Source organism: Podarcis pityusensis, assembly GCF_964106645.2.
Source record: "Podarcis pityusensis genome assembly, chromosome: 6".
Lineage (NCBI taxonomy): Eukaryota > Metazoa > Chordata > Lepidosauria > Squamata > Lacertidae > Podarcis > Podarcis pityusensis.
The window spans coordinates 92,122,012-92,143,415 of NC_138030.1; the positions used below are offsets into that span (position 1 = coordinate 92,122,012).

Sequence of the window (21,404 nt, forward strand, 5' to 3'; positions counted from 1 at the left end):
AAGATACATGAGCAGAGTTCTAGAACACTGTTCAGCCAGGCAAAAATGATCAAGGAGGGTGCAAAATAGGACCAGTGAGGGGCATGGTTGGGGCGTGTGGGTGGACTTGTTGGAAACCTGGTGGACTGCATTTGTAAGCAAACCATTGTAACTATTAACAACAGATGGCCATGACCATGGTTTCTGTCTATACTGCCCATGCCTGGTGTTGGGCAACGAGTTAGCTATGAGGAATATAGCACACCTTCCCTGAAGAAGGATGCTGGCACTGTGACAACTTGAAAAAATTGCCTCTTGCCTATGAGGGTTTCTCCGTACGACATGCCCCCTTGTTGCTGTATCTAAAAGCAATCACTTACCGGGCAGCCCCTGCTCTCCTATCAGACCAACCAAGACCCAACCTGTTTGTCTTGGGGTCACAACCTGCCACTGGTTCTTGCTTCATGTCAACCGCAGGTAAGTGAGAGGGGAAGAGAGGCAAGAGAAGAGGAGGAAATTCCCATATGGCTCTGCTGTGATGTGTATGTACAAACAAGATAATCTCGTAAGGGCTGAAGTGGTGGGGGAGAGGGAGGGAGAAGAATAGAAACAGATCTCCCCCCCCCCCCAATTGTTCCAGTTCTTGCTTATGTGGATACAGTGGTACCTCGGGTTAAGAACTTAATTCGTTCTGGATTTCTGTTCTTAACTTGAAACTGTTCTTAACCTGAAGCACCACTTTAGCTAATGGGGCCTCCTGCTGCCGCCGGAGCACGATTTCTGTTCTCATCCTGAAGCAAAGTTCTTAACCCGAGGTACTATTTCTGGGTTGGTGAAGCGTATGTAACCCAAGGTACCACTGTATATCCAATTATTGACCTAAGAACAATGTATACACTGAATGTGTTAAAATGAAAGTTACGTTGTTGTTGTTGTTTAGTCGTGTCTGACTCTTCATGACCCTATGGACCAGAGCATGCCAGGCACTCCTGTCTTCCACTGCCTCCCGCAGTTTGGTCAAACTCATGTCTGTAGCTTCGAGAACACTGTCCTGCCATCTTGTCCTCTGTTGTCCCCTTCTCCTTGTGCCCTCAATCTTTCCCAAGTTACTTTATTTTAGCTAATTCTCTCCTTCAAAGGCACCTGGTTTTTTGTGACAGCTCCAGTGTTCAATATGGGTGGGATTCATTTGCTCAAATGGATGGCATCACAAGCAAATGCCCTCAGGGTGTGAAAGTGCCAACAGTTCAAATCCTCCCAAGTTTTCAAATAAAGATCTTCACAAAAGCAACCTGCATATGCACCTTTTGTGGGTAGACAATCTCTTCCCGCAGGAAAGTATTTTCGCCAGCATTCCTGTCAAAGAGACCCCAATCCATCTTCAAGTCCCAGATGAGGGTGTAGCAGGAGCTGACAAAATAGAAGACGATCCACAGGTAGAAGAACACTTGGGAGTCGCTGTGTTTTCGAACTGCAAGAAAGAAGAACAGTGTCGCTGTATAAAAATGAGCAGACCATTCAGCTGGAATGAAGTTTAGTTATGAGCTTGGATACATCTGGGAGCAACCTTAATAGCAATTTACACAAGGAACACAAAATTATGTCATGAATTTGAGTAACACCGACATGAATTTTGACAGTATCTGTTTCTATAAAAATATGAATAAACAGTGTTCTGAAAGAAATGAACCTGAAACTTTAAGAAAATGCAGGTTATTGAAAGGAGGCCACTTTCGTATTGCAAAAAAAGGAACCCCAACGGTGTCTGCCCCACCTGCCCCAAGACTCAAGAGTATGATGGAGGCTTATTTTTTGGAAATAATTCAGTAATGAATAGAGTAAATGTTATCCATTGTTTTGTATGACTACTTTGTAATGGTTACTGCTGTGTAGTATACACATTTCTTTCCCATTTTAAATGGGATTCAACTGGCACCCTGCAAATGACAGCAGTTTCATTTGAAATCTTATGAGATGATTTGTTCTGATATGCCCTAGCTTTTAAATGTATCTTTTAGGTAAACAAATGGATAAAGAAGAAAAATGTGAACCCATGTTGTCTAGCACAACTGGGAGTGTAAGCTGCAAGGTCCCGGTTCAAAACCCTCCTCAGCCAGGAGCAATGTTCTCAAGCCATATTCTCAGCCAAAACTTCTTTCTGCAATACAAAGATAATACTGGACTACTTTGCAAGATTGATATTACTGGAATGCTGATTCATTTTATTTAATTGGTAAATTTAGTAAGTTCTCCTGCAGCATAAGGTTCGCAAGGTAGAGGACACTTAATTAAAAACTAAATACAACTAGAAACAGAGATTTAAACAGTAAAATGGCAAAAGCATCAGGCTGTAACTAGACAATCAAAATCCAACACTAGGCATAAAAACCACGAACACATATTGCTGGGTTGCCTTGACAAGGGAGAAAATGACACTGCTGTTGTTGGGTAAGGTTCTTTAGGGGAGCATTACAAGTACAAGGCAGCACAATCATATAATCGTAGTGTCTTAAGGATCATTTAGTCCAATGCCTTGCATTGCAGGAATCTTTTTGCCCAACCCATGACCCTGAGGTTAAGTATCATGCACTATGAACTGAGCTACCATCAGCTTTCTTCCTTTTTTCTTTTCTAAAACTTTTTTAAACGAAAGGTTTTCACACAAAAAAACATGCAAAACAAACAAGGTGAGAATACACGAAACGCTGTATAGGGAATACATCGTTAAGGTAAGCAGACCACACAGGATCATGTAATTTAATAAAGGGTGTTCATGAGACCCCAGAGGGCAGATGGTGCTATCGCCACCTGCCTGACTTCTGATGGTGGAGAGATCCGTTGCTTAACATATGGTTCTGAATAACCTCAAAACTCTACGTAAGGACCTGTAACCCCTAAACTCCCTATATTTCAGCCCCAAGCTTAGTGATAGAGTAACTATGGATGCATCAAGGTCTCTCTTCTGGAACAGCATGTAGACATCATGCTTAATGAGTGTTACTTCAGAGTGAAATACCCTGCAGGATCAATAATACTGGCTGCAGGATGGTTTGTTTGTTTATGGATGTGAAATGCTTTGAGCGTTTGGGAAAAACTTAAATCTGAATTACTTTTATTATTATAATCACTGACAAGGCTGCCATTCACATTTTGCCCAGTAGATGGAAGCATATGCTTTTGCACATAGGAAAATGCAGCAGCAATGTTCAGTTCAGAAAATTTCTTGAAGTAACAAAAACGTATTAATTCCACTGGCCAATTCTAGTGTAATGAAGGGCAGGTTATACAGGGTAGTACTTGAAATCTGCCTTGCTGGGGTGGCGGCCGGGGAGTCTTGAGCCACCCTGGGACTCTGAAGACAGATTGATTGTGACAGAAGCTTGCACTTTGTAGAGTCTACTTCAGATGTAGACCAATATTTTACAAGTATTAAGAAAAAAAATATGTGTAAATGCCAGAGCTGGGCTAGCCTATCCCAGCTTTTCCATCACTTAACACATGGTTCTGAATAACCTCAAAACTCTACATAAAGAACTCCAACCTCTAAACTCTCTATATTTCAGGCCCAAACTTAGTGCTCTAGAGTAAGTCTGGATGCATCAAGGTCTCTCTTCTGGAAAGACACTTGTTTTTAAAGACATGTAGGCAAATTCAGTGTCTCAGCTTTGATGAACAAAGGCTAAACATTGATGAGTGAACAAAGACAGTGAAATGTTCCTGACATCTGAAGAGGTTCTGCACAAGAAGTGGCGTAGCGTCGGTTGCTGATGCCCGGGATGGGCAGGGGGGGAGCATGCACACTGGGCGGGGGGCGCCAGCGAGCCCTCCTTGCTGAAGTGACCCCACCTCCACCCCCACTGGAGCAAAGCAAGACTATGCTGAGCTGCCTGCCCGCCCACAGGAATTTAAAACTAGAAATTTGAAGACGGCCTGGAATTAAACCTGCTCTAATCAGATCTGCTACCGCCACAAGGTCCAAGCTACTACAATAAAGGTAAAGGTAAAGGTAAAGGTAAAGGTAAAGGGACCCCTGACCATTAGGTCCAGTCATGGCCGACTCTGGGGTTGTGGCGCTCATCTCGCTTTACTGGCCGAGGAAGCCGGCGTACAGCTTCCGGGTCATGTGGCCAGCATGACTAAGCCGCTTCTGGCGAACCAGAGCAGCGCACAGAAACGCCGTTTACCTTCTCGCTGGAGGGGTACCTATTTATCTACTTGCACTTTGACGTGCTTTCAAACTGCTAGGTGGGCAGGATCAGGAGCAGGGACCGAGCAACGGGAGCTCACCCCGTCGTGGGGATTCAAACCGCCAAACTTCTGATCGGCAAGTCCTAGGCTCTGTGGTTTAACCCACAGCGCCACCTGCGTCCCAAAGCTACTACAATATAGAGCTTATAAAACAGACTAGTTCCTGACATGTAAAATAAAATTCAGGATTCAGGTTCCACAGAACTCTTCGTCAGGTAGGTAGAAGAATTAGCTAGTTCTCCATTACATAGTGAGATAATCTGTATTCACAGACAAGCTTGTTCTGCATATAGTTGAAAATCACTTTACTAATGTGTCTAAAGGTTCTGCAAAGCAGCAAGAACACTTTAATTGTACTAACATTTGCCCAGAGGCTCTTCCACAATATTTAACCCCTGAGATGTTCATTTTCCTCTGTCAAATAAATTTATTGCCCACCAATCTTACATTCATAATAGCAAATCATGCCTCCTAGCAACCTCTCAACACTAGCAAGGCCTTTGAAGAGAAAGCTTATTAATCTAGTTGCAAGCATGCACACAAAATCTCTAAAGAATAATTCTAGCCATGAATAAGGAGAGACAAATTCTGCCTAATTCAGTTTCTCTCTGTTCATCATCTTCACAGTCTTTAATTCAGTTCCTCACATTTCCGCATCAGTTTGCATTTTTTTAAAGGCCCTCGTAAAAATGTGTCAGCACTTTAGCGAACATTTCACCTAATACACCCATTTTTGCAAGCAATTTCACCCAACGTAAAACATTTGCGTTATTTGTGTGTGTGTGTGTGTATGCGTATGCATGCTTTCCCTTAATATATGTATTTTTGGACACCTTTACTGAGTTGGGGAATGAAAATTTTGGACAAGCGCAAGTATTGAAGGATCAGTGGTGGTCTTTTTATCGGTTTTCTACCTCTAGGTTCTGTGTGAATCGCAGCTCTCTCGTTCACTCATTCCACTTTCTGCCGTGCTTACGCACTGTTCCACATTTCTGGCGCTACTTAGGAACGTAAGATCCCATCTACTCCAACATCCTGTTCTCAGTGTGGCCAACCAGATGCTTACAGGAAGCCCCAAAGCACAACAGCACTCTCCCCATGTGTTCCCCCATATCACCTCCAATACTTGAGGTAGCACATAGTTATCATAAGCAGTAGTCATTGATAACCTTGTCCTCCATGATTTTGCCAAATCCTGTTTTAGAGCAACCCAAGCCGTAGGGCATCATTCCATCCTGTAGTAGCAATTCCCATAATTTGCCTGGTGAATATTTGCCATTTTACCACGCGGCTGCAGCTGTCGAGCTACAAGAGGATTCCTCGTACCCTATACAAAAAACTCCAGTTGTTGTTTTTTTTGTTTAAGTATTCCAAACGTGTTTACAGTATTCCTCCAACCTGCCAGAGCACTGCAATTACCGTACTTTTCCGTAAGACGAGTTTTTTTTTACTCTAAAATTGTTATGTATTGAAGTTCTCACCCTGGGCCAGCAGGGGGATACTGTAGATAGTTTTCACTCAGGTCCACGTCAGTTATTTTAGGCGGAAACCCTGGGTTGTTGCTGCTACATTGTTGACAGCCGGCTGCCTATAAAAGCAGGCCGGCTGAGCTGTTTGCTGTTCAGTTCTGTCCAGCTTACAAATAAAGAGCTGCTCTGGAGAAATCGCTGTGTCGTCTGCTATGTTCGCCCACAACTTAACAAAAATAATGTTCAAAAACGTGCCTCAACTTATACATGGATAGTGAATGGGTTGGTGATTGGTTTGTGAAGCAAACACTGTTGTGGATTGGCTGTTGTGATTGGCGGCTGCCAATGATTGTGATTGTCAGCAGACAGCTTTTCTCAGTTGGGTAAGAGATTTTTTGCTGGGAAAGGCTCTGTTGGCAATTGGCTATCGCTGTGGCAAGCGAGCAATTTTTAGCAATCCCCCCCCCCCCCCAAGCTATAAAACTCTGGTCAATTATCTGCAAAAAAAGCTCAACAACTCTCTCTGAGCCATCTCCCCGCCCCCATTTTCTTAAATTTGAGTCCCCCAAAATAGGGGGAGTCTTATACATGGGGACATCTAATAGACAGAAAAGTACGGTATTCTCTGCGCTCTCACGCTGTATTACTGAGATCTTATCAGAGCATCACCTAGAACTAGAAAATAATAAAAAAAAATTCTGGCAGGAGCAATAGCTTGGTATACGGCCAAGTCAAACAGAGCAAACCCACTGAAATGGGTAGACTTAATTTAGTCAGCAGTAACTTAAACCCACAGATTTCAGTGGGTCTTACTTAGGGAGTGGTAATTCAGTCATACCAACCATAGTATAAAAATAAAAAAAACAAAGGGGGGGGGGAGTAAAAATAGGTTTGTTCTAAAGGCAGCCTCAAAGTAAGATCAAATCATTTTCAGAAATTGATACTAAAAAGGGCAAGTCCCTGTGAGGAAGGCATGGCAGAGAACTCTATTAACATCTTGCGCTGCATTAGCAGCCAAGCTAATTCAAAGAAGCAAGCTTTTCTGCCTCCGCATCCCCAGGCCATAATTCTCTTCCACAGCAGCTGAACTGGTCTGTACCCTCTGGTAGCTGAATTATTGACGTGGGCAAATTATAATTTATGCTAAGATTTCACTACAAATAAAGGAACCAGGGAGCTCGCAAAACACACACACAATGAAAAGCACACAGCTTTCCTCGCCTCTTGGTCTCACCTCTTGAATTGTTTGCCCACAACGCTATCACCACCCCTGCTCCCAAACCTCCTTTCCTGGGGTTCTGCCTGCCACCTTTCTCCCCTATTGTTTCTCCTTATTAGTATTCAGGTAATGTAGCGGAAAGATGTTGCTCTAGGCAGGCAATTATATCTCAATCTCCACTAGCGAATCCTACCAGTCCTCTTCAGTGCTGTTTGGAAGGCTGGAAAATCAGGGCATTGGTATTCCAACCAGAGCCCCCAAGCACCATGTGCCTGCTTCATTTGCAAAAAGGATACATGTTGTGTGTGCTTCTGATGATGTCTGTGTGTATTTGGAAACAACGAACCCTTAAAAAGAAGCAGCAGGAAGTGCAGGTGATAACGAGTTAGGAAAAGCTGTTGTGCTTTAGACCTGCCACTCATTAGCAGCTCAGATTATTAGAAGATGGAATTTTAAAAAACCTTTGTTGCCTATTTCAAATAAGTAGTTGCTTTGTTTTATTTTTCAAAACAATAGACAATTCATCATAATCCACCCTCGTCATCGTTTCAATTTTATTAAGCTAATTCTAGTTAAGATCTGGGTGTTTAGTCAAACCACTCTACAAAACATGTATATGCATGTTTTAAAGGACTTGTTGCATAAATAATGGCCACAATAAGCATATGTACCAATTTGTTTCCTGGTGTGGTTTTTTTTTTTATGTGCATTCTAATGACTTTGTTTATTCTTTATTCCATTTATTGTAGAATGACAATATATTATTTTGCGTTAAGTACTTGGTTTTTCTGGCATCTGTACAACACAGGAAGACGACTGGGCTCATTTGGCGCAGAATCTCAAGTTCTCTGTTTTAAAAATAACTACATCTCAAAAGTGTAAAAAGCGTTGAGGTCTGCCTCAACACATCTTTTCCCATAAGACAATCCTTATGCGGAGATAAAATGTCTCCACCATACACTTGGAAGGTGACGTGCTCAGAAGCCTCTAATCTCTATCATACTTTAAGAAGTGACTGTACATGTTTGTTTGTTTTCTGATAGTATTTCTGTGTCAATCAAAGTCACAGACAGGCAAAACACAAGCACTGGCCTGCAAAGCCTGCAGGTTTATATCAGTGATATATTACCACGCACACTTCATGGTGAACTAATCTTTCGTAATAAACACCTGCCATGTCCTTTGTGGACTTATAGCCTTACTGTGTCTCACTCACTCATTTTTCTGCCATCACATAAACAAGTCACACATTTGACTAATGTGCTCAGAATATTGCGTTGAAATGAAAAAATAATAATACAAATTTGCATCCTTTTCTAATGTGGATTGATAAATTCTTGAAGTAACTGCCAGGCAATATGGAAGGCAGAAAGCAGAATAGCTTCCTTCCGATACATTCTTCTTTTAAAAAATGCATTGTGAAAACGGCCGCTCTATAAAACAGAAACATTTCCACCGTACAAACTGTTAACATTACATTTGCTTTGAATGAATTTACTTTATTTACACTCTCGATTTATCTTAGAGAAGGCAAACAATATATTCTGTTCAATGCAGCTTGAGGGGAAAGGGGCAGAAAATCAATGCCCTGCGTTACTGAAGAACTGGCACAGAGCACAATAGCATGTGATAAGTATTCTGGGAGGGTCAGTCGCTGCAGGTAGTTGCGGTTTCTGCTGATTGTTAAAGCCATGATAATAGGACCAGGAAATCTGAGGGGTTATCAGAAAGCTGCCTTAATCTTCAGATAAGTACTACAGTAAGATACAGGCCTTCTGACTGAACATGAATCATATTGTTCCACCTACTAAGTCAGAACAGTTTCATTCATCCCAAGCTACATTCATTTCAGCTTTAGCCTAGGCTATCAATTGCTCAGATGAGAAGCTAAACAGAGTATAAAGGACCACGAAGCCCCACGCTGAACTCTAAACTATGGCTCCCTGTCTTGCATTCACTTTCACCTTCCCTTGTAAGGGCACAGAAGCGGTTCTGCCAGCACCCTTATCAGATCCTGCTAATTTTAGGCAGTAATGTGGAACGCAAAGCACCAGCCCTACCACTAGGCAAGAGTGAAGAAACAGATAAGGTAAAGGTAAAGGTAAAGGTACCCCTGCCCGTACGGGCCAGTCGTGTCCGACTCTAGGGTTGTGCGTCCATCTCACTTAAGAGGCCGGGGGCCAGCGCTGTCCGGAGACTGCACCAGCGCAGCGCAGCGCACGGAAACGCCGTTTACCTTCCCGCCAGAGCAGTACCTATTTATCTACTTGCACTTAGGGGTGCTTTCGAACTGCTAGGTGGGCAGGAGCTGGGACCGAAAGACGGGAGCTCACCCCACCGCGGAGATTCGAACCACCGACCATGCGATCAGCAAGCCCTAGGCACTGAGGTTTTACCCACAGCGCCACCCGCGTCCCATAGAAGAAACAGATACTAAGGGGCAAAGAGCAATGGGGAGGTGCTGGGAGAACAGAGCTACGTGTACCAAGCACCCTGCCCTTGGCTAACCTCTCAAGTGCTGAAGAAAGATCCGATTGCTAGTCCGACTGACTTCTGTGCACAGAACATGGAAAAGCACCACCTCTTCCTTTTGTCTCAGGCAGCAAAAGATCTTGGGCTCACTCCTGAGAAGGAAGGATCATTTAATACCTGTTATACAGTGGATACTGTATAACGCGGGTGGCGCTGTGGGTTAAAACACAGAGCCTAGGACTTGCCGATCAGAAGGTGGGTGGTTCGAATCCCCGCGATGGGGTGAGCTCCCATTGCTCAGTCCCTGCTCCTGCCAACCTAGTAGTTCGAAAGCACGTCAAAGTGCAAGTAGATAAATAGGTACCGCTCCTGCGGGAAGGTAAACGGCGTTTCCGTGCACTGCTCTGGTTCGCCAGAAGCAGCTTAGTCATGCTGGCCACATGACCCGGAAGCTGTACGCCGGCTCCCTCGGCCAATAAAGCGAGATGAGCACTGCAACCCCAGAGTCGGCCACGACTGGACCTATTGGTCAGGGGTCCCTTTACCTTTACCTTTACAGAGGTACCTCGGTTTATGAACTTAATCCGTTCCGGAAGTCCATTCTTAAACCGAAACCGTTCTTAAACAAAGGCACGCTTTCCCTAATGAGGCCTCCCGTCGCCGGTGCCCTTCCACCGTTCGGATTCCGTTCTTAGACCAAGGTAAAGTTCTCAAACCAAGACACTATTTCCGGTTTTGCGAAGTTTGTAAACCAAATCGTTCTTAAACCGGACTGTTCTTAAACCGAGGTATCACTGTACTTGCAGCTTGCCCTGCCTTGCAAGGAAGCTTACATATGGTTTACCTGGCTAGAGCAAGACCTTAGCTTTAAGAGTAGAAGAGTACCTTCAGGCCATTAGTTTCCGTTGCCTGCTAGAAACATTTTATTTTAGACAAGCCTACCTAGATGTTGGGACGCAGGTGGCGCTGTGGGTTAAACCACAGAGCCTAGGGCTTGCCGATCAGAAGGTCGGCAGTTCGAATCCCTGCGACAGGGTGAGCTCCCATTGTTCGGTCCCAGCTCCTGCCAACCTAGCAGTTCAAAAGCACAAAGTTCAAGTAGATAAATAGGTATCGCTCCAGCGGGAAGGTAAACGGCGTTTCCGTGCGCTGCTCTGGTTCGCCAGAAGCAGCTTAGTCATGCTGGCCACATGACCAGCTGTACGCTGGCTCCCTCGGCCAATAAAGCGAGATGAGCGCCGCAACCCCAGAGTTGGCCACGACTGGACCTAATGGTCAGGGGTCCCTTTACCTTTACCTAGGATGTTTAGAAAACGGATGCAAGTTTTAATCTGTTTTTAGTCTATTGATATTTTAACTTTTTGAAAGTTTTAAATTATTGTTGTGATAATTTTATTAACTTTTTTTGTAACCAGCTTTGAGGGCTCTTTTTTTTTTTTTACAATCAAGCACTGTATAATTTTTAATGAAATATCATGATCTCTGGTTCAGATGGAGCTAATTTTTTCTGGTTTGCCTGGAAAAGTGGGAGCAATGAAGATAGCATGTTTCATCACCATGCTGAATCCTTAAAAACTACAATAAGCCAAATAGTCAGGCTCATCTTTACACGCAAATGTGGCCTTTGAGAAAGTCTTCTAACCCACAACTCCCAAAAAATAAGAGGGGAAAGGCTTGGCAGCCATGGACCTACGTCTTCAGTCAGAACTACCACATCCTCAAAGAAGTTTGAGCAACAGCCAATCTCATCTTCCCCGAAAGCACTAAACCTTGTAGGAGCAGCAATGATGGAGGAAACAGGCACCCTAACATGGCTTGCAAGACTCTTGGAGCCTCGGCATGCGTATTAAATATTTTCCTAAGCTTCCTGAGTCAGCAGGAGAGCAGGAAATCTGTTGATTCTTGTGTCTGTTGATCCTTGTGTGCATAAGATTTCATGAAGGGCCTTTGGGACCTTCAACCTTTCTCTTGGTGTGCTTGCTCACTCTTTAAATGGTTCTCTGTCTGTGTGCCACTTCCTCACTCCATGTGTGTGTTCTCCCGAGAGTTTATTATTATTATAGTATTCACTCACGCTCTGCCATTTTCCTCTTCCCATCCCCGGCTTCTGCCTAATCCAGGCATAGGCAAACTCAGCCCTCCAGATGTTTTTGGCCTACAACTCCCATGGTCCCTAGCTAACAGGACCAGGGGTCAGGGATGATGGGAATTGTAGTCCCAAAACATCTGGAGGGCCAAGTTTGCCTATGCCTGGCCTAATCCTTTCCTTCCTGTTCAGCAGCTCTAGGTTGTTTTGAAGCAGCATCCACTCAGCCTCTTGTGAAATTCTGAATGATTGAGGCTTCAGTAGCTGTCCCACTCCTCTGTGCCCCACATTCATGTAAACTGCACATGTATCCGACCTCCTAGCAGAGTGTACAGTGGTACCTCGGGTTACAGACGCTTCAGGTTACAGTCGCTTCAGGTTACAGAGGCTTCAGGTTACACTCTGCTAACCCAGAAATAGTACCTCGGGTTAAGAACTTTGCTTCAGGATGAGAACAGAAATCGTGTAGCAGCGGCGTGGCGGCAGCAGGAGGCCCCATTAGCTAAAGTGGTGCTTCAGGTTAAGAACAGTTTCAGGTTAAGAACGGACCTCCAGAACAAATTAAGTTCTTAACCCGAGGTACCACTGTACTTTAGAATTAATGAACGGAAGGGGGAGGAAATGGATTTTCCTAAGTTAGCCTTTTTCACAAGAAGGACAAATTCTCAATAATTATAAGCTGCTGCTGCTCCCCCCCCCCACCCCCAATATGATGATGAACAGGCACTCTGCTAGGAATGTAACAGTTACGTAGGTATCACATGTTTAAGCTAATTTACTAAAAGTCCTGTAGAAAAGAAAATGAAACATTTAATTTAAGCCATTATTTTAAGACGGGATTTGTGTCTGCACATCCAGCAGTTCTAAGCTCTTTGAAAATAATTTACTACGTTCAGTAAGTGGCTTTAAGGTTTTTTCCCTTCCCCAATGTGTTTGATAAGGATTAGGCCTTTCCCCTCCTGAATTCCTAAGAACTGGAAACTCAGCACATTGGTCTTTCTGTTCACACCTTGTTCACATGTACTGTCAAGTCTTCACGGGGTCCATTGGCAGACCCTATTAAGCAACATAAACAGAATTTATCAGACTTTGCTGCCTTTGCAGCTATTAAAATTCAGCTGTCCTGAGTTATAAGGCCGCTGAAAATAATTTCATTGCAAGGAGGCAGAAATTACGCCTCGCTCCATCGGGCATCTGTCATAATTAAGTACTCAATTAGTAAGCTTTTGGTATTCAAAAGAGATTCACACAGCCATGTTATCATGTGATTATTTTCAATTAACTGGCTACCTGGATTTCTTCCATTTTTGTTGCCTTTCTATCACACACAGACAGGGCCTTTAAATGGAGGAACATGACCTCCGCAAAGTTTAACCATCATGTGAATAGGTTGTAAGATATATTAAAACCATTACTTCTTCCGTGCTATCCCTCAACCATCAGAATTTGGTGGAGCATGTCAATCGAACCTTTAGTTTGGTGGTGCTTATTTTGGTCCAAAATGAGTCATCTATCACCCATTACTTGATTGTGGATGAGGGGGCTGGCTTGGCAAGCAGCACCGAGACCTGGATCAAGTGGGAGGCCCTGTTTTGACTCAGCTCTACTCACCTGGGTACTCAAGCAAGGACCAGTCCAGAGCAGTAGACGTTTAGCAGAGCTCTTCCAAGTAGTGAGAAAACTAGTAACTTCAGGCCAGAAGGAGGGTTCATTTTGAACCATCAGTAGTAGCCTGCCATGACAAGCTTGCAAGGTACTTCAATCACCCAAATATGAAGGGATTTGAAACTATTGTTAGGATTCATCCTGACATATTCCGTGCAATGTCTGTTCTTGTTTCAATTGTAGCCTAATCATATGGACAAGCTATTGAAGGGGCCCAGCTGATCACCAAACTTCTTGTCCCTTGCCCACCAGGCTCACAGAAGCATGCCAGAGAAGGTTAACTGGAGGAGTTCATGCCCCAATGCAGGTGGGGAAGGTATTGCCCCCCCCCGCCCTGTTAAAGAGGCAGTGGTTCGCCTTCTCCTTAAGAAGGCCTCCCTGGACCAGGAATTGTTGAAGAACTATTATGCAACTGTTAATATTTCCGCCTTAGGCAAGGTGTTCAAGAGAGTGGTCGCAGTTCAACTACAGGCATGCTCAGAATAAGTGAATTATCTGGTCCTTTTTCTACATGGGCTCAGCCTTGGTTGACCTGGCTGATGAACTTTGCACTGGAAGAGGGACAGTGAGGAGTGCTATTCTGTTGACCTCTCTCAGTGGCTTTTGATACTATGGACCCGGATTGGCTCTGTGGGTTGAGAGTTGGAGGTACTGCAGTGGTTTTCCTACTGCCTTCCAGGTGACTTCTAGTGTGCAATGGGAAACGATTACTTTGCACCAGGAAAGTTAACTTGTGGTGTCCCATGAGGCCAATACTGCCCTCCATGCTGTTTCAATGTCTATATGAAACCATCAGGGGATGTGATCTGGGATTTTGGAGTGATGTATCGCTAAGCTGACGACACACAGCTCTATCTCTCCATACCATCTGAACCAGGAGAGGCTGTGCAAGTGCTAGACTGCTTCTTCAAGGTTGCAGTGGGCTGGGTGTGGGCTAGTAAAGTGAAATTGAATCCAAACAAGATGGAGGTGCTACATGTCACAAGTTTTCAGGGAAGTGAGTACATAACCAATTCCAGATGGGTTGCCATTTCCTTGAAGATCAGGTTCATAGCATGGGACAGCTTCTTGATTCAGCACTGTTGCTTGAGGCACACATGTCTTCATCGGTTAGGAGTGCCTATTTCTGGCTCTCCATAGTTCAGCAACTATGGCTGTTACTGGATAGATTGGCTTCAGTGACCCACACCTACTGCAATTGTGCTGTGCTCTATATGGAGCTCCCCTTGAAGACTGTTTGGAAGCTTCAAGTGGTACAGAATGCAGTAGCCAGGGTGCTGATGGGCACTAATGGCTGGGCACACTGGCTGCCAGTATGATTATGTATGTATGTATGTATGTATGTATGTATGTTCCTGCCAACCTAGCAGTTCGAAAGCACAAAGTGCAAGTAGATAAATAGGTACCGCTCCAGCGGGAAAGTAAACGGCGTTTCCGTGTGCTGCTCTAGTTCACCAGAAGCAGCTTAGTTATGCTGGCCACATGACCCGGAAGCTGTCTGCGGACAAACGCCGGCTCCCTCGGCCAATAAAGCGAGATGAGCACCACAACCCCAGAGTCAGTCACAACTGGACCTAATGGTCAGGGGTCCCTTTACCTTTACCTATGTATGTATGTATGTATTTAATGGCCCATAATTCTCCCAGGGCAGGACCCAAGGCAGCCCACAGCAAAAATTAAAACAGATACAACCAAAAACACACAATAAATATTTAAAAACCTTAAAAGCTTTTTATCTTTTATCTTTTTATGTTTTGAAGTGTGGTTGTGAGGGTTTTTTTTAAATAAACTATCAAGTGGTATATAAATTTTACAAAATAAACAACATGTACTAATCTTCTTAAATGCGATTGTATTGTGCAAATCTTTCATAAGTTGCTCTGAGAGCCTCCTGAGGCTGTAAAGCAGAATATAAACATTCTGATTAAATATCAGACAGATCTCACAGGAAAAAAATTTGGTTGCCTTTTAAAAATTATTGGCTTGTAAGTAATTGGTTTGGATTCACTGTTGCCTTGTGTGCACTATGGGAGTGACACAGAAGAAATCGAATACTCCTCTGGCCCTGTTTATTATTGGGTAAATAATATGTGGGCAAATTATTTTTTCATTCAGGAACCCTGACAAGCTCCTGAGAGTCCCAGGTTTCTTTAGAACAGTTTGAAAGCCATTGCTTTCGAGGGTTCTAGTTTCCAAAGCACTGTTTAATTCTTCCAGTTAAGTTTGTATAATCATTCATAATTATTATAATAGATAAGGTGTTAAGAAAAGGCCACACAATTTAAGGGATGAAAAAGGTCATTCACTTACAGATGTTGTAATAGCTAACTTAATCAAGCTGTTTGGTTAAGAGATTCTCCCCATCTTAATTACTGTTGGTTGCTGGAACCCATTTAATGAAAAAAATAGATGGTTATGAAACAGCCTGAAATAGATCTGGGATGATTTAGTATATTTTCAAGTTGCTGACATCTCACTTCTATTGTTTAGATCTTTTGAAAAAATGTATCAAAGTCAAGGCAATCTGACTGGTTTTGGAATAAGCAGCTCATCTGTGCTTTAAAATAATTCAGAATTATTTGGCAATAGATTATGGGGGGAAGCACTCACAAAACAATGAAAGCCCCATTTTCTCGTCCACACAAATGTAGGGCAGTGGCTTGTATTCAAAGTAAGGTAGCCCATCAATGCAAAGGCTTTCTGCTTCTACAATGGGATTTAACCCCCTTCTTCTCCCTGGCCCTAAATCTATTCTAGATGGTCCTTCAACCCTCTGGAGCAGATATGGGAAGGGTGCAGGGGTGTGGGGAGGGGGAGAGAGAAGGGAAGTCCCACTGTGCAAATGGAAGTTCATGTGCGGACCAGACAAGGCAGTTGATTATCACCCAGTCACTCAAACTTTCCTCCGCAGCCATATAGAGTAGACTTTGCTTCAAAAAATGTAAAAGGGAGCTATCCAGAATGCATACATTCCTTATTATTTATTTTAGAAGATAATCAACATATGCAGAAGGAAGTACAAAGCCAGTATAAAGTAGAAGCGATAGTAGAAATTTGTCCTCTTATATTAAATGTAATAATTATCTGCAGATGACAATTTAGCAACACATGTTACTAAGTCAGAAACTAGTACAGTCGTACCTTGCTTCTAATAATAATAATAATAATAATAAATTTTATTTATATCCCGCCCTCCCCAGCCGAAGCCGGGCTCAGGGCGGCTAACAACACTAAAATAGTGCAACATTATAAAAACATCAAAGAATTAATTAAAATCCAAATTGATGGCAACCATAAACTAAAGTATTGTAAAGATTGCCAAAGGAGGGAGTCAGGCTGCGCCCTGACCAAAGGCCTGGTGGAACAGCTCTGTCTTGCAGGCCCTGCGGAAAGATGTCAAGTCCTGGAGGGCCCTTGTCTCTTGTGACAGAGCGTTCCACCAGGTTGGAGCCGCAGCCGAAAAAGCCCTGGCTCTAGTTGAGGCCAGCCTAACCTCTCTGAGGCCTGGGACCTTCAAGATGTTTTTATTTGAAGACCGTAAGTTCCTCTGTGGGGCATACCAGGAGAGGCGGTCCCGTAGATACGAGGGTCCTAGGCCGTATAGGGCTTTGAAGGTTAAAACCAGCACCTTAAACCTGATCCTGTACTCCACCAGGAGCCAGTGCAGCTGGTATAGCACCGGATGAATGTGATCCCGCAGCGAAGACCCCGTAAGGAGTCTCGCTGCGGCATTCTGCACCCGCTGGAGTTTCTGGGTCAGTCTCAGGGGCAGCCCCACGTAGAGCGAGGCTGTTCAACTCCCAGAACCATTCGAAAACCGAGGCGTGGCTTCCAATTGGGAGCACCCTGAAGCCAATCAGAAGCTGCGCTGAACGTTCGGCTTCTGAAAATTGCTCAAAAACCAGAACACTCACTTCTGGGTTTCAATTGTTCAGGAGCCAATTTGTTCGGGAGCCAAGGAGTTTGAGATCCAAGGTACTTGAGATACATAGACTTGGCGCAGTGGGAGGTAAAATGAATGATTTGTATGGTTTCAGTTTGGTCAAATAAATGGTTTAGGGTTTGAAGCTGGACGGGAAATTTACAAGATAAATTTCTGCCTGACTTTAGGATTTCTAGCACTGCATATGTGCTTGCTTCTCTGCTTTCCTCCTCTTAGAAATCTTCTGAGAAACTACTGAAAAAAATCAGAATAATTGAGGCTCCTGTGTAACGTTCCGCAGCTCAGGATATTGGGGAATACAAACAAAACAACAACATCTAGTAGGATGCTATCCCTACAAGTAATGGTTTGAGAGGGATTCATATCCATTGACTTGTTTTAGTTACAAGGCTGAATGAGAAGAGAGCACACTACAACCTTGGCTGTTGATTTTGAAGGGTAAATGTTTTACCAGAAGCAACAAGTTTCAAGAAAAGAACTGCTAATATCCTACGCAACGAATTATCTCCCCTTGCGCTCATATGGGTAAAACTTTCCAGTATCCCAGTCTAAACGCATGATATGCAGCAAGTCCTACTAATTTCAGTCACAATTACACGCATAAATGTGCTTGGATGGCTGCCATAGATAATGCAGCTTAAGTGCTTGATGTGGTTGTTCAAAACTCTGTCCCAAAGGAGTCTAGCTAATCTATATAAATATGCACGTGAGAATCAGACTCTGGGAAACAGCCAGAAATTTCCTTGACTGCAACAATCAATGAAGGAAAACAATTCCACCAGAACAGCTGTAACATGTTCAGCGGCTCCTACACAAAGAGATGATGGCAGCCAACAGCAACCTGACCTTCCATAAAGAGGATTATTTGTTTCTAGGCTGGTGGCTCGGAGCCCCCCTCCCCCTTCTCCCTGAAGCTAGCAACTGCATATAAGACCGTAATGGGGTGGGAGGCCTTTGAAAAAATAATGAACATACTTCTGTCACCATGGCAACCATTACAGGCCTGTTCTCTTGCACAATTCGAGCAGTAAGCAACAAGGTCCCCTCCCCGGGTTTTCACACTAACGCCCCTTTAGAAGCACATCCATTCTTAATGGCAAAGGGCTGACTTCCCAATTTCACATCACCGTCCATTTCTCCCTATTATACCACACTGACGACCTGGGGTGCTTCCCTCTATCGGTACTACTCTGGCATTTCACTACCAGCTCTGAACTAGGCTATTCGTTTCTGGCTAATCAGGCTAAAGAAACACAGAGATGAACGCAGCTCGAAAGGCACACATTATAATGGAGCTTTCAATTACAATAAAATAAGCTAAAGATGCTCTATTATTGAAATGATTCCTCTTAATCAGAGAGATCTCCCAACTTATGAGACTACTTGAGGGAAATGTGTTTTGTTTTTGAGTCCTAATATGTTTTGACCCACTGAAGACAAATCTATCTATACTTAAGGAATCCAACTTTGAAGCCTAAAGCCACGAGTGGCAGTCAAAACATCGCCTTAAACTAGCTGTTTAAGCCGCAGCTTAACCAATTTGGATGAAATTTATTTCAGGCAAATATTAGACCTAACATTTATCCCAAAGCTTTTGAGAAGCCTAAGTTGGAAAACTATGAAACGGCAGCCAACTGAGTATTTTTTCAGGCAGCAATGCAAAATCTGTACAAAAATACGTTGTGAAACCGTGTCAGTCACAGAATATTAAATGACACAAAGTTTGTTGTATAAACCGGTCTTCTGTGACACTGCAATGCTAAGAAAATAGAAATTTAAACATCCAAAATGATAAGAAAGAGTGTATGGTGCAGTAACCCAACCCAACTCCCTCAGTTGCTATGAGCTACTTGTCACTTACGCGGAGAGAGGGAGAGTTGGGAGCGAGGGGCTACCTTTGCGGCATGCAAGTAAGGAAGAAGGAGAAGCCATTCTGCACTGCAAATCTGTCCTGCTTCTAGTCAGCTTAGCTTGGGCATTTTTCTCTGCAGGAAAATCTCCTGTTTTGACTTCTTGACCACTCTTGTTGTGGTCCTTTTGTTAGTTTTTTTTGCCTCTTTGCCTGCTTATTTGTTTGTCTTGTCGTTCCTGCCCCCTTTCCTTCCTCTGTTGAAATAAATACCGTATTTTTCGCTGTATAAGATGCACCAGACTACAAGACTGGTACTTTTTGGAGGCAGAAAACAAGAAAAAAATATATTCTGAATCTCAGAAGCCAGAACAGCAAGAGGGATCACTGTGCAGTGAAAGCAGCAGTCCCTCTTGCTGTTCTGGCTTCTGGGATAGCTGCACAGCCTGCATTCGCTCCATAAGATGCACACACATTTCCCCTTACTTTTTAGGAGGGAAAAAGTGAGTCTTATAGAGCAAAAAATACGGTAATTATCTGGGTGCACACCCTAAAGAAATGTGCTGTGCACATGTATGAGTGGAAAAGACTGGGGTTTTTTTTTTTTAATTCTTAACTCCATAACCAAGGTTCTAGTGCTAAAGCCAAAACTCCCTCTTCCCCAGACAAGCCCTCCAGAAGAAGACAGCACTGGTGCTGCAAAGAGGAGATGGAGACTGTCACAGGGCAGGAAAAAAGTGTGTGTGGTTGTGCTTGGTGTGTGTGTGTTTTATGTGTGTGGTAGGAGCCACCCCCTGCCTTAGGTGGCACAATTTGTTGTGCTGAACCTGAAGAGGAGGAGGAGATTTAGAAGCTTACTGGAGGATTATTTTTAAAAGTTGAGATTCTGCAGCTCAAATTCTGCTTTTGTTGTACCTACAAGCATGCAGATTACTCAAAACATGCACTTTTGCTTACATGTGTGGATAAATCAGCATGTGTTTTAAAGGCAGTCTGAAATCTCTTGACTCATATGGGAGTTGAGGGGGAAAGAACAAAGACATGCACTGTGACTGCCTAAAGCACAAGGAAGAAAAAGCCTTATTCTTCTGCAAGAACAGCAAAAGCAAATCACTGTGGTTTCCACGGAGATGTGGAAACATGTTGGTTCAGATACCTCAATCTGCAGATTAATGGCTTGGAAGCAATTGCCCATCATTCTGAGTAAAAATTACACCTGGAAGTCAAAAGGCACTGGGAACATTTCTCAACACTCGTACGATTATGGTCACTTTTCAGTTTTACCCAGCACTGTTAACGCCCATCCTAAAAAAGTGGTTAATTACAAAACGTAGTCTTGAACCATTGTTAATTTTTTTTCAATATCTAGCAGCTAAACCATTTTTGTTCACAGCAAAAACATATGAGGGGAGGGATCTTTTCCTACCTTGATAGGAAATGTTTTGCAACCATGATTTTTTACCCTCACAAATTTTCCTAAATCTAGGAAATGGCAATGATGATTTACAAGTTTCCCTGAGATGCTTAAGATGGTGTAGACTGCATAAATATAAATTCCATATAGGCTGCAATCCTAACCCTACTTTCCTGAGTGTGAATTCCATTGAATTCAACAGAATTACTTCTAGTATGATCTTAATTGTTAATGAGAAACAAATAATTCTTTTCTGGGGCCAACTTGCAGGTTTAATAGATTTAGAATTCATTTTATGATTCCCATTTTAAAGACATTTAACTGCATTTACTCATGTTCACCTGCTGCTACCCTCATCTCTTCCCTCCCTTAGTTTCTCTACTGTTTAAACTTTGATCGCAAACTTCTTGGGAGTATGGACTTATTAAGCATCTGTAAAGTAACCATGGTCTTGTACAAATAGTAATTTGGGAAGAGAGAAATTGTAGTACTCCGACTATACAGAAATAAATACAAGTGTTTTAAACGGTGGGCATGAAGAACTAACTTGAATTTATTGAGCCATGCTCAAGTTTAAACACAGTCCATAGTGAAATGTGTGGGGGGATTGAAAGGCAAGTGAACTATTTCCCCAGAAGCTATGATTGAGTCTTAAGCTGTAGCCCCTGAATTCTGCAACGGTTTCTCCTCTGTGTCCCATAAATATACACAGCCAACCGTTCTGAGAAAAAAGATGTTGGTATTTAAAGTAGAAGAATCCAACCGACCAGCAAAGGCTCTCAAACCAGTACCTTTATGAGTGCTGTAAAGGGCTGCAAATGTCACCATAAAGAAGGTTGTGGAGTATTTGCCAGCATTAACAAGGTGGGGAAAGGCCCGCTTGGTGTCACGGTATCGGCGCAGGCACTGGACGAATCTCAACCACGCAGGAATGCACTGGACAACTGCTCGCACTCCATAGGCATAGGTGTTGCAGATCTGACCAACTGCAAAAATAAAGACAAGCTTCTAAATGCAAGGCAAAATACATCCTGTAGTTTCCTCTTGAAATTGTCTCATT

General features: G+C 43.3%; 1 protein-coding gene across 1 annotated transcript in view; it reads right to left on the reverse strand.

Annotated features, from left to right (window-relative positions):
• XPR1 (xenotropic and polytropic retrovirus receptor 1) overlaps nucleotides 1–21,404 on the reverse strand; it is a 100,737-nt gene that overhangs the window by 9,353 nt on the left and 69,980 nt on the right. The window contains exons 11-12 of the mRNA XM_081012172.1: nucleotides 21,136–21,330; nucleotides 1,284–1,450 (exon numbers count right to left, since the gene is read on the reverse strand). Of these exons, the coding sequence (XP_080868298.1) occupies nucleotides 1,284–1,450; nucleotides 21,136–21,330 (362 nt within the window). The remainder of the gene's footprint in view (nucleotides 1–1,283; nucleotides 1,451–21,135; nucleotides 21,331–21,404) is intronic.